We start from the raw sequence: 13,587 nt of genomic DNA on the forward strand, positions 1-13,587 counted from the left end.
TCAACTCTACTTGTTGGAGGTTACAAATCACCAACAAATACAGATTTCCCCATGAATTGCATGCAGTTATCAGCAAATTGTGTTAACCGATGCCAAATTATACTGTTCATAACCCCGCATGGTAAACTAGGCAGGCCAGACACGGGGAAGGACTCGTATGCTTAAATAACTTGTAGAAAGAACAGTTTATCATCATCAACAAATGTTCTGCTGTCATCATCTCCATTCAAGAAGCTTTTCATACAGACACAAGGCAGATGTTGACAAAATAATCATTTCACATTTCCATAATTAGTGAAAAATAAACAAACATCTCACATTTACCTGACCCAAAGATCATGGAACAAACAAGGTGGTGGAACCCAGAGATACTGAACTGGAACATGCCTGCCCAACCTACACGAGTATATTTTATTTCATCCAACGAACACGAGTGTATCCAAATCAAGCTAATACTACTTCGTGGGGGTCAAAAGCTTAAGATACCTACACAACAATGCACCAACGGACTAAAGAAACAAAACCTAAAACAGAGAAGAAAATTAAGAATACAGTCAGCTGGGGAACTCATTAAAGATTATCATGTGAGCTTCGTATAACGAGGATGCATAAATTATCATCCCAGGAAAAAAGGATGTTGAGACTACTATGCTGAAAACTGTTACAAGAGATTCCTTCCCTGCGCCCCTCATTCAAGCTCCAATTTGAAATCTTGCTTCATATTCACTGGTCGGCTGCACACAAGTATAAATTCTTTCAGAGAATGGAATAACTTGTTGCTGCAAACTAAAAGCAGCATGAACACGAGGGCAAAGATGAAAAGACAACACAGCTGAGTATCACGCATTTTCAAAATCATTCCAACTTGAGTAAAGAATTGCTAGAACATGGAGACACAATCAAGAAAATCATGGAAAGTTGAAAATTGTTACCATGAAAACTGCTAAAATTAACCTGCGTGCAAACCATCTCATATGCATTGCACGCTGAGCTCCAGCAGCTGCTTCGATGCTGCCAAACCGTAGATAAACACAACCAGTACTATTCCTACAGGTAAAATAAAACAGTTGAGAAAGAAAATGAATGGCATCCCGACTCAAAGAAGCACCCCCGTAGTTGCAAGCCTATAAGTTTTAGCATTGCACCAAGTAATGGCTCTTAAAAGTGGCATCAGCTTTTGAAATGGCATTAAAATAGAAATGCCCAGAAAGATGGCATTTTGACAGGGTTAATGGATTGGGTATATGTGACAACACAACAGTATCAGACCATTGAAAGGCCATATTCATTTTTTATTCTTAAAAATAGCCTCAGATAAGGTGAAGTTCAGAAACTTCACTTGGTTGTGATTTTGAATTAGCACTACACTCTATTTGTAGTGCCCTGCAATTAGAATTCAGGTGGGGGAGCATGTAAAACATCTCAATAACAATTCCATGTCACCAGAATTTTGACAGGAAATCAAGAGCAATCAGGCCTAAGACAATAATCATTCAACAGGTATATTAATATCCTTACATAAGCGCCAAAACCCTAACAGAACAATAAAACAGAGCAGTGAAAAGAACATGGTTCTAAACAAAATAAAACTCCTAATTATCTCTTGTCTCCTAGATGTCACAATAACCAAAAATAACAAGATTTGCAGAAAACAAAAGCAATAAAATAAAATATTTAATTTTCCTAAAACATCTATGTTGTTAATCTTCCATTAGAGCACTTATAAGAAACTATATGGATAAAGTTCCATGAGCTATATACTTACTTGTCCACAAAAATATGTTCCACCTGACCATACTTTGAACATTCTTCTTCTACATCCTCTTTAATGTCCAAATCAAAATCTGGTTCTGTCTGCAACATTTTCAAGAGAATCAGTACTTCCCAATGGAGAACCAGGGAAAAACAAAAAAAACAACCTCAGTGGCTGGATCAAACATATTCTTTAACAATAGACACTCGCTGGGTTGCCCAATAGGTTCATAGGCAGGGGAAGATAAAACTGGTGCTGAAAGTGCTGCTGCTCCAATAGCAGTTTGCCCAATGATAGGCAAGCTAATGGCTTGTTGATTCGAAGCTGAACCATTTAGCAAAGGTACTCCGAGAGAGCCTGCAATACTGGAAACAGGGCTGGACTTTAGGTCAAGGAATTGATATTTATATAGGGAAAAGAAAACACAAGGCAAGATAAGCAAACCTTGTAGCAATACCAGTGCGATCCAGCTTCTGCATAAGCAATGCTCTTGATTGAGCATTCAAGGCCTGAATGGGAAAGTGAAATCATTACATCAGATTGGAGAAATTAAAAATGTAAGCAAAAGAAACAGTGCAACTATTGACACTCTTGCTGATGCAAGTTGGTCCCATACCCTCAAACAATAATATCAAGAACTCTAACCTCAACTAATCAATAAATAAATCATCAAGTTTTGTTGCTGGAGAATCAATTTTCCCAGTATGCAAAATTTTGAAATTGGCAGCAGCATGTTCATTTACCTTAATGTCTCAAAATCTTAGTAAAAACTACAGTCTCCAGATGCTGTAATGAGTTTTCCCATTGTCAATTCGGAAGTTATAAACTTTTCTAGATAGTTCATTTGACTTTTTTTTATGGGAGAAAAATAGGAAATAAAAGCAGAGACTTGGATACAAATTATCTCAAATCTTTGTGAATATAATGAAATGCTCTCATCCACATTCAAAGTTGCAGTGTCAAACGTTGCCAGCCTGTTGTCAGCATGATCTACAATTTTAAATACTTTTACCCTAAAGTAACAATACTTCCACTTTGAAGTTGAATCAACAAACATCATTGTATTCATGAGAAATCTACACCTCATTACATGTTCAAAATTTTTGTAATTAGATGACCCCTGGCTCATAAATGCATTAATGACAAGGACAAAACCTCAATCTAACATTCATGCAAAAATATTAGCAGCAAAGTTACCAACAAGTTAATTTCTTTTGAAAAAATGAACACGTGGATCTAAGAAAACCTAACAATCCAAGATATAGAGTTGCGAAATATTCAAGGAAAACAATTAAATTTTTTTATTGCAAGGGTCACAACCCTATGAAAGCCATTCACTAAGCGGTAACAAAGCCATTCCAAATCAGTAAGGTAAGTTTAACAGTCTATCTCAACATCCACCACTCACAACATTGACCAAATTTGATTCATCTCAATGCTAGTACGTAACTAACTGCACAGACAGAGCAACTGCCCTATCCCATATCTCACACCAGCTCTAATCATAACTCATTTGGGGTCATCTTATATATAAACACCTCATACTTCTTATTCCTAACTGATGTGGGAATTCCAAACTCATGTGGAACTCAAAAGCTATTTGCATGTCCTTCCAGGACAAGGATGACAATTCAATTTACTTATTGACAACAAAATTTGAGGTTACTTTTGATCCAAAAAATCTGAATTAATTAAGTCGCTGATTTTTATAACACAATTATCAAAATATATATATATATATAGACACACTATCCAAATTGGTAAAACTTGTAAATTCTTGTCTCAAAGTGTCAATATTTAAACGAGCCATTAGCAAAGAGTATCACAAGAGAAAAATAGTCAATTACTTCAATATAAGATCATCACGTCTAGTGGCATGCCAACAAAATTCCCCCTGGACAATCAACATAAAGCTCAGGAACAGAGGCCAATTAACAAAGAACCCCCCCTTGCCCAACGCATAAAAAACAAGATCGCAAATCAACATAAAGCTCAGGAACAGAAGCCAATTAACAAAGCAAACCAGCCATGATTTCTAACATTGAAAATCAATATAAATCTTCAATGATTCCATTAGTGAAACAAACAGCACATCAGGTCCTTTGGTCTTTTTCCTATTCCCTTCATTCACAGAACCTTGTTTCTCTTTTTCCCCCACCTCTTTTCATTTGAATCCTTCCTTCTTGTAGTAAATTATTCTGGGCAATGTGATTATACACTAATTTATTCAAATACATTTTTTTTCATTGTATGATTTACAAAATTTGTTTTGGATTCATAAAAGTTAATGTACATTGTCATTCTTGACAAATTATGGTGGATTATGAACCCCCCCCCCCCCGGCGCGCGCCAAATAAAAAACATAGTGATAATAATAAACAAACAAACAAACAAATAAAGTGGCTCAGCCACTGATCATGCAAGTTCACTCATATAATGAATGGCAACATTTAGCTCACCAATCCACCACCATCATCATCATCGAAGTCTGCAGATTTTGCTCCAGTGTCTTGCTGCCCACCATGTTCTGTAACAGATGAAACCTATATGTACACAAACAATTCATCACAGACCTTTCCTAAGGAATAAGATTAGCATTATCAATTGTCATTTACAGCTAAATCAGCAAAGACAAATAGTTTCCTGGCAACAACATGCACTTTTGCATGTACAACTTAGCAAACTGGTATGTTAGGCATACCTTAATTGTTCGACCAGCAATCTCCAATTTTCCATTCAAAGCACTTTGTGCAGCCTTTGCATTTTCAAGTTGAGTGAACTGTAGAAGAGTGAATGAATTAATCAATCAACAAATTCAGAAGATTAAATAGTACAGAAAAATTTTGCAATTAACAAGAAGTTATCACCGACTTGAACAAATCCGAAACCTTTGCATTGTCCTGTCTCAAGGTCAAGAGGCAGTTGTACAAGCTCCACAGTACCGAATGGTTCAAAAAGCTGAGAGTAATACAGAGAAGAAAGACAAGACATATGTAAGAGAAACAGGATGAAAGTTTTAGTATTTGGAAGTACTAGTGAAGGGAACTTGCTCATCCAAATATTATTAAAAACTTCTGTCTCTTCAAAGCTAATAAGGTATCACACAGACCTTTACACATCAAAATTTACACACAAAAAAAACCATAAAAGCTATTGGAGTCATTGACTGTTGATTCAACATCCATGGGAGGATAACAAGTAACACTTCCATCAGCAACATCAAATATTAAGGCTAAAATGTCCTCCCACAGTTCATGAATCTGTAATGTTCAAGTCTATGCAGTAAGGAATTGTTGACCAAAGGCTTCTGACACTGATACATACAGATCTTCTACAAGCATCCTAAAGTTCTTTGCCAATTTAGCACAGGTGAACTAGTCTGTACATAATTCTTCAGTTACTTGCAGCTTATCCTCGTTAAGAAAGAAAATTGAAAGTTTCAAAAACAAAAGGTAAACTAGTCTCTCTCACTGAATGATAAACCAAATGAACTCTCCAATCTTATTACCTGTCTAAGCTGCATTTCGGTCATGTTAAAATGCAAATTTCCAACATATAGTTTTCTGTCAACAGGTCCAAATGGTCCAGCAACGCCACTTGTGCCCCCACTAGAAGCACTAGACTGAACCAGATTCTTTTCAGCCTCAGAAGGCTTGACCATTACAGGTTGCCCAAAAAGGAGTTGACCTGAAAGAGCTATTGCCATCGGCACAGACATTGCATCATAGAATTCAACATACCTGCAGTTACACCAGTGCAGTAAATTAACTTGTCAGAAAATAAGAGACAAAGAAATCAAAATTCCAAAGCGTATAGCAAAGAGATGTAGAGGGGAAAATTAGTTTACATGCCTATGTTACGTTGTGGGGTTGGATCAAAATTTTTTGAACATAACAAAAACTATCCAGGTTGTAAAGAACTATTTGGCATTTTTATTAAACCTAGCTGAGCGGGTCAATCTTAAAATCTCCCAATCCGACTTCTTACAAAACCCGAGTTTAAAATTGAACAAGTTGCATCGATGTGACTCAATCGACCTAGCCGATTCAAAGGCATCCTAACCGACTGGTAAAAAATCTAAAAATGAAATTGATAAAAAAAAAGTATAAAATTGACATTAAAAGACTATTGACCTCACTTCTTGCCTAACACAAATTTAAAATTAAATCGTGTGGGAGTTGCCCTGACCCGATCGATTTCGTCAGTCCGAAGACAACCAAGCAAACCGGTAAAAAAAGTCTGAAGAATTGGAAAAAAAAGGCATTGATAGAAAAAACTCCTTGAACCGATTTCTTGCTTAACCCAGGTTTAAAAATAAATCGTGTGAGAGTTGCCCCAATGTGATTCAGTTGACTTGGTCAGTCAACCCGGATGATTGTTAAAAAAGTTTGAGGATGAAATTGAGAGGAAAAAAAAAGATGAAATTCAAAATAATAATAAAAAGGGGGATTAAACATGAATCAGATGTCTCATGTCATTGAATATGTTAGCTCATCGGAATAATAATAGGAAACCAAAACAAAATGAACAAATATAAATACAATTAAAAAGGTTAGCAACAATCTCCATTTTGACGTGTTTTGTGTAGAAAAGCCCAAAAATCACAAACAAATGAACCTCACTCAATGCTCAAACCAATTTAAGGCTCAATTGATAAAAAATTTAGATGGTTTTAGAAAACCAGATTCTGGTTACCCTAAGTTCTTAAGCAAAATGGCTGCCAAAACCAAACTATGCTGACGTAAAGGATCAACACTAGACCAGAATGGGAGCACCAATATTGAACACTACAACTAATTATCCATGCCTTGTAATCAAGTCTCTTTACTTACAGAACACTTAGCAAAAGAAAATCAGAAAACTAAAACAAAATTAGGTTTATGTCATCTACCTTGAGTGCGCTGCAAGAATTGATTAAACATGAGTGCAATGTATTCCCATCATCCCTCATCATTATCGCATTGCTAGTGCATTTAAGAATATAGTTAAAGTTGATTCTTGGAATCAATATGCTAAGAGTTACTTTAGAAGAATACAAGTGCACAAGTATCTTGTTGTTTATACAAAAAGGCACATACCCAACTCCTTTTGACCGCCTTGAATTTCTATCCATTATCAATCGAACATCCCTCACCTGAAAAATCAAGGAAAATTAATTTCAAATCAAATTGTAAAACAGAGTGGATTTGCAGTGGGCAAAAATATTTCAGACACTTCAAACTACATAAAAAAAACACCTATCAAGATGCATTGCATTACAAGGATTAACAATCTTGTCTACACTACTTTTGTACCCCACAAGGTAAATATAGATGTTGGTGTTGTGTTTGATGGAGAAAGCATTACCTTTTATACTAAAAAAAGTGAGATTCTTTATGGAGCTTCATTGTTCATATCAACAAAGAAGCTCTTGTTTTTTCAATTCAGTCACCCCATTTTTCCATCCCTTTTTTATTTCAATTTCAACTTTTTTTTCTCAATTTCATCCTACTTTTTTTAACAATCATCCAGGTTGTTTTTAAACCAGCCAAATCAAATAGATCATATTAGGACAACTCTTACACGATTTAATTTCAAACTCAAGTCAGACAAGGAGTGGAGTCAAAAGGGTTTTTTTGTCAATTTCATCATTTTTTTCTAAATTTTGTCCTCAAACTTCTTTTAATGGTCGCCCAAGTTGTTTTTGGCCCGGCCAAGTCAGCCCAAGTTGTCTTTGGGCCGACCAAGTCGACCCAAGTTGTTTTTGGACTTAGCAGGTCGGCTGAGTCACGTTAAGCAAATCCCATACATTTTAATTTTAAACCCAAGCTAGGCAAGAAGTTGCCAGGAGGTTTTTTTCTGACAATTTCATCCTCAAGACTTTTTTTACCAGCCAGTTAGGCTGACTTTGGACTGACCAAGTTGATTGTATCACGTCGGGGCAACTCACACGATTTAATTTTAAACTCGGGTTTGGCAAAGATTCGAATCGAGAGGTTTTAAAGTTCACCTCTTGGGCCGGGTTTAATAACAATATCAAAAAGTTCTCTACAACCTAGATGTATTTTTTGTTACGTTTAAAAAAAAAAATAGATCTGAAACGTAGTGGAGGGCGGGCATGTGAACTAGTGGTAACTAAAATATAAAGGTCCAATTACTGAGGAAGACATGTTGGAATGAAAGAGGAAGAAGTTGAATAGGGAGTGCTGCATCCATTTTGAATTATATATCATTGCAGAAGAATAGAATCTGCCATTAAGATGATTCTAGAGCATCATGTTTGAATTTCCAAAAAAACAGTGGCATATGGGATGACACTGTTTCTTAATACCAAGCTAAATTGCTCAATGCATTTTTACATTTTAACTGATATCGCATATCTAAAATGAGACAAAAGAAAGTCATTACACTACTTGTAACTGAGGAAGAATAAAGCAACGGTATTTCAGTAACATACATTCATGTCCTCAGCAGTTTCTCATGCAACAAATCATAATAATTCTCACACGCACAGGTTGAAATAAAAAGAGAAGTTCATAAAAAAACCTGGAAAGACCACAATGAGCTTTGATACAAAATTTATAAAATCCAGAAACATACAACTATTTTTGCATTATAAATATAAAAAACAAACCAAAGGCCACTAACCTTGCCCGCTTTTGAGAAGAATTCATAAACATCTCTCTCTGTCACTTTTAAAGGCATCTGTCATAAAAAAAATCCATAACAACAAAGTAACACCAATGTGAGAAAACAATGGAACCACATATAATCTATGATTCTATGACTAATAATCATTTCAAAATGGAGAAAAAAACAGCAGTGCAAACCATCAACCTGGTACACAAAAACAGTTCGTTGGTCCCTTTCTGGATCTGCTTCAGGCTCCACAGCTTCTTTCTTATCTTTAAATCTCCTGCCAACCAAAACACTTTTAAAGTTTCAATTTTCACAAAAGATGAAAATTCATGAGATTAATTAACAGGCATAGACACTCTTATGACTGAAAAAAAAGAACCAGTATTTAGCTGTTAGAAAAATCCAAATGTCTAACCAACTGTATGGTATCATAGACAAGGAGCAATAGTGACAACGCTGTAAGCCTTTTTGCCACATTATTTCTAATAAGGATAGCAAATGTCGTTTCGAATTTTTGTGCAATCACCAATTAAACATTTTACTCTCTTTCAAAGTTAGCAATGCATACTTAGACACATACAACAAGATCATTCAAAAACATAGCAACGGCCAATCTCTAGCTTCATTAAAAAATTAACGCTATTTCATTTTTCATATTATACAATGTCCCTAATTCAATTCACACCCCTTTTCAAATGGAATGCAAATGGGTAAGAATAGAAATCTCATAAAAATACTTTAAGAAACACCAATTTCTTCATCAAAAACCTAGAGAAATCATTTAGCCTTGGGTTTGCAGGGGACAATAATATCAGTTAACAATCCAACTCAAAAACAAATCCTAGTTAGAAGGTATTTGCTTCGCCCATAAACCTCTAAACTCAATTTCTAAAGGACTTTAGCATTAATTAACACTTCGAGTGAATAAAGTTTTCAGTAGAGATTACGCTTGGAACTATATACACAATGAGTTCATTGTTTGTATTCAGCTGAAGATATTAAAAAGGAAAAACGGAATGATTAGAAGTAATGGCATTGAATTCCAAAATCTAAACAGGAAACAATATAAAAATTTTATCACCTGCTTTCTCTTGTATCAATCTCTCTCTCTTTTTCCTTCTCGCGAGAATCGCTTTCATGCCTCCTTGACCGGCTCCTGCTTCGCTCTCTCCGGTCTCTCTCCTCCTCTCTCTCCCTCTCTATCCTTTCCCTCTCCTTATCTTTCTCTCTCCTCTCTCTCTCCTTCTCTTTCTCCCTATGGCCACTTCTCTCTCTGTCTCTATCCTTCTCTCTACTACTTCTATCTCTATCTCTATCTCTATCTCTATCTCGGTCTCTCCGGTGGTGATCACGACCTTTCTCGTCCTCAGCTTTCGATTTCTTCACCTTTCGGTTCTCATCGTTGTCGACATCCTCATCATCGACCTCTCGCTTCCTGTAACTTCTCTCGGTTCCATCTCTCTTTTTGCTGCTGCTGCTGCTGCTGTTCCTCTTCTTCGAATCGTCTCGATCTTCCGCTTCCTCTACGGTTTTCTCCAGATACTCGATCTCGTCGAATTCCATTTAATGGCGTTTGCTATTAGGGTTTTTGTGGAAGTAGCTGAGGGCTTCTGCTTTTGTTGGGGTCAAAGTGCCTCCATCTATATCCCGAGAAATTTAATCAGGGACTTGGATGTCATTTTCTACAAAGTATACAGCGATTCGTGTTAGCTTTCCAAATATTGTGGAGTCCGAAGTAAGGTATAAAATTGGTGGTTTTTATGATTTTGAAGTGTTTTTAAAAAATAATTAGAAAAATTAATTATTTATTTTATGTTTTTAAATTATTTTAATGTGTTAATACTAAAAATAAATTTTAATATTATTTTAATATATTTTAAAATAAAAAATATTTAGAAACAGATATAAGAGGTTATTTAGCCTTTTTGATCTTTCACTGATAGATTGCCTTGTAAAGATGATAGTTTTGCTTTTCTTGCCTTTAAAATTTTCATCTAAAACCCGGTAACCTATTATCTTAAGTCTCAACTTTTTACATGAAGTTTGTAAAGATCATCTTTAATCTCTCATTCTTAAACCTTGTTTCAGACTATAAAGTTTTTTTCAGTGTCTTTTTCTGAAGCTATTGTGCCTTTTGTAAACTGTCACATTACTTGTACTCTCAAAGTATTCAAATAGAGTTTGAGCTCTTATTGTAACTAATGATACATGTTTTATTACCTTAGCATATTGTTTATCATTGAGCCTTTGTTGATTTTATATGATGTCTGCACCTTTTTAATTTATTTTTAGAATTAAATTATCGTTCAACTTTTCAAGCTCATGAATAAAGCTTAGTTACAGTAACTTGGTTTTAACTACAAACTGTAATTCTCTTGTGATATTGGTACATACAGATAGAAAACTTTTATGATTTTGTTCTCATTTTGCTATGGTTTTCTCGTGCTTCTATTTATACAGTTCCATATTCTTCATCTTTTCTTTTATAGACCCTTGTACTCAAAATAAAATTTTAACATCCTTGGTTTCCTTTACTTTCTCGATAATGTTTCAATCAACTCATCTATGAAAATCTAGAAACCCTAAAAAACTTTCATAAGACTTCTGTTTTTTTACTGAAATTCTTCAACAATTTTCTTAAAATACATGGACATGTTGTCGCATGTTCCTAAGCAGCGTTTGCTGGTGATTTTTCGTTCTTTTGCTTGATTAGTTCTTTGGGAGTCGTCACCTAGTATTTCATTGAGGGTTACTAGGAAACCTGGATTTACTGGTCGTTGTCAGAGATTCGAAGGTAAGGGACTGGTTGTGGCTAGAGAAGATATTAGCACCCCTAACGCACCCTACCTGAGGTAAGCTGCTTTGCAGTTTGATGTGATTTGAGAATTTAAAATATTAATCAAATTGTAAGGTTTTAATAAATCAGTTATTAAATCCCAGAATATATGTAGAAACATATTCTTACATTTTCATGGAAAATATAACATGATTTTATTTGTCCTTGAGATATTTAATCATATTCAAATTAAACACTCATTCTTTTTGTCTTTTTTATTTTTATAATTCAATAACATAAATAAAAAAAATACAAACACACACATCCTTTTTTATTATGTTTACTCACCCATGATTACATGTTTACTGCATAATAAATCAAAACAGAACAGTATCTAAATATACACGTCGTCTGGAAATTAAAAAAAAACAAAGAAATCCTCGGGAATAGTGGCGGCGCGTCTTCTCCACGCGGTGAGGAAATTTGTCACCTGCAACAAAGAGAAAATGCACAAACAATAATGGGTTTTGTGTCTCTCCTCTCTTTTTAATGATTATAGAAATATCATTTTCTACTACTGACAATAGATTTTTACTTTTGTAACTAAAGTTTTAAATTCTCAATTTTTGAATTCGAGTTCTCTCTATCTTGAACCAATCCCTTGTCTTTCTTCACAACCAAGGGCAACTACTTATGAAAAAAAAAAATTAAGCCCAAGAATCACTTTTTATGTAAAAAAATAAAAATATTAAGCCCTTGACATAATGCAATTAAACAACTAGTGTTATCTAAATACTTAGTAGGACTGGTTCAAAAAGTTCTATTTGTTTGAATTTTTTAAATTCTTTAATTGCAATTGGATTTTGTAGCCTTCATTCATTGTTAGTATTAAACTTGAGGTGTTTTTAATGCAAGGTTATTACATTTTGAAAACAAAAGGAATGAAACAAAATGATGTGTTTCTATATTTCTTAAAGTATGTTGTTGGTTTTATTAGTATGTGGAGATTTCACTGTAGCTCTAGACACAGATTATTGTGGATTACGACAGTGAAATTACACTTTTACCTTTTAGTGACTTAAATTTAAGCCTTCAATTTAGGGTGTTTAGGTCTTTTCAACTAGCTTAGTTGTCATTAGAAGATTCTTTTTTTAATTTTTTCACATAGTAAAAATATTATTTTACCACTAGAGTCAACAAAATTGGGATTGTTAACCAAGGGCTTTCCTGTCCTTTCACAATATTGGTAACAATAAAAATACTTCTTTACCCTTAAAATTAAAAAAGAATGGGCTACTACACAAGGGTATTTCAGGTTTTTGCAATTTCCATGCACAGTAAAATAACGCTTTTAGCTTCAAAAAAGAAAAAAAAAAGCTTTGCCTTTGGGGGTATTTTGGTATTTTTACATGTGTATTTTGTGTAATTAAGATGACCATAGGGGTGTTTTAATATTTTCACGTTGTAATTTTTATTTTTTAATTGGAAAGTTGTTGGCATGTGTTCCACACACCCCAACGAATGGATGGCGCCCACGCCATTCAGCATGCACGTGAGACGTTTTCCAGTGGTCAATTTTTGTCATCCGTTGTCTAATTGGATTTGCAGTTGCGCCCTTTTCCACATGGTGTGGCACTTGTAGACATATAATGATTGGATTGTTGTCGGTGATCGATTGTTTGTGTTCTTTCTTTCTTTTCTCTCTCCTGACAACTAAAGTGTATAATTATCCTCTTTATTTGTTGTTTGTTTGGGTCTAACATGGTTTGCCATGACCAAACACCTTGGATCTAGCATGGTTGTCAGACCTTATCCTTTTACCTTTTAGTAACTTAAATTTAAGTCTTCGATTTAGGAGTATTTGGGTCTTTTCATCTGGTTTAAGTCATTAGAAGTTTGTTTAGGGGTGTATACGTCTTTTCTAATTTTTAACACAATTAAAATGCTCTTTTACCTTTAGAGTCGGCAAAACTTAGAACTGTTGATCAAGGGCTTTCTTGGCTTTTCACAATATTCGTAATAGTAAAAATACATCTTTGCTCCCAAGATCAAAAAATGATAGGATACAAGACAAAGATATTTCAGGTTTTTTCAATTTCTATGTATAGTAAAATAATGTTTTTACCTAAGAAATGACAAAAAAGTAGCTTGCGTCTAGTAACAAAGCCAGACCCAAATGACTCGGCCTGACCTAAACAACTTGGCCTGACCCAAGCTACTTGGGTATGATAACCATTAAATTGAATAATTTACTTTGGATCAGCTCTCATATGGTTTAATTTGAAAGTCGAGTAGACAAGGAATCGGGTTGGTAAGTTTCAAAATCGAACTGCTTGATTGGATTTAATGATATTATCAAAAAATTCTTTATACTCAATATTTTTTTAATTCTTTTTAAATAGTCTAACCCACAACGGAGCATGGAAAACTATATAAGTAT

At 34.6% G+C, this 13,587-nt stretch overlaps 1 protein-coding gene across 2 annotated transcripts; it reads right to left on the reverse strand.

Annotated features, from left to right (window-relative positions):
* Positions 1-384: 384 nt before the first annotated feature.
* Positions 385-10,030, reverse strand: LOC133694689 (uncharacterized). 2 transcript variants are annotated; one of them, XM_062116336.1, is made up of 13 exons: positions 9,453-10,030; positions 8,570-8,663; positions 8,381-8,437; positions 6,832-6,887; positions 5,262-5,493; positions 4,625-4,711; positions 4,455-4,532; positions 4,213-4,296; positions 2,198-2,262; positions 1,920-2,118; positions 1,766-1,854; positions 933-1,047; positions 385-734 (listed from the first exon to the last, which is right to left on the reverse strand). In XM_062116336.1, exons 1-13 carry the CDS (start codon positions 9,932-9,934, stop codon positions 693-695), a joined length of 1,680 nt encoding a protein of 559 aa, XP_061972320.1. In that variant the 5' UTR covers positions 9,935-10,030; the 3' UTR covers positions 385-692. The 2 variants fall into 2 exon arrangements, with proteins under 2 accessions (XP_061972320.1, XP_061972321.1); XM_062116337.1 differs by having other exon boundaries at positions 8,570-8,648; positions 9,453-10,026.
* Positions 10,031-13,587: the final 3,557 nt, after the last annotated feature.

This window comes from Populus nigra, chromosome 5 (assembly GCF_951802175.1).
Source record: "Populus nigra chromosome 5, ddPopNigr1.1, whole genome shotgun sequence".
NCBI lineage: Eukaryota > Viridiplantae > Streptophyta > Magnoliopsida > Malpighiales > Salicaceae > Populus > Populus nigra.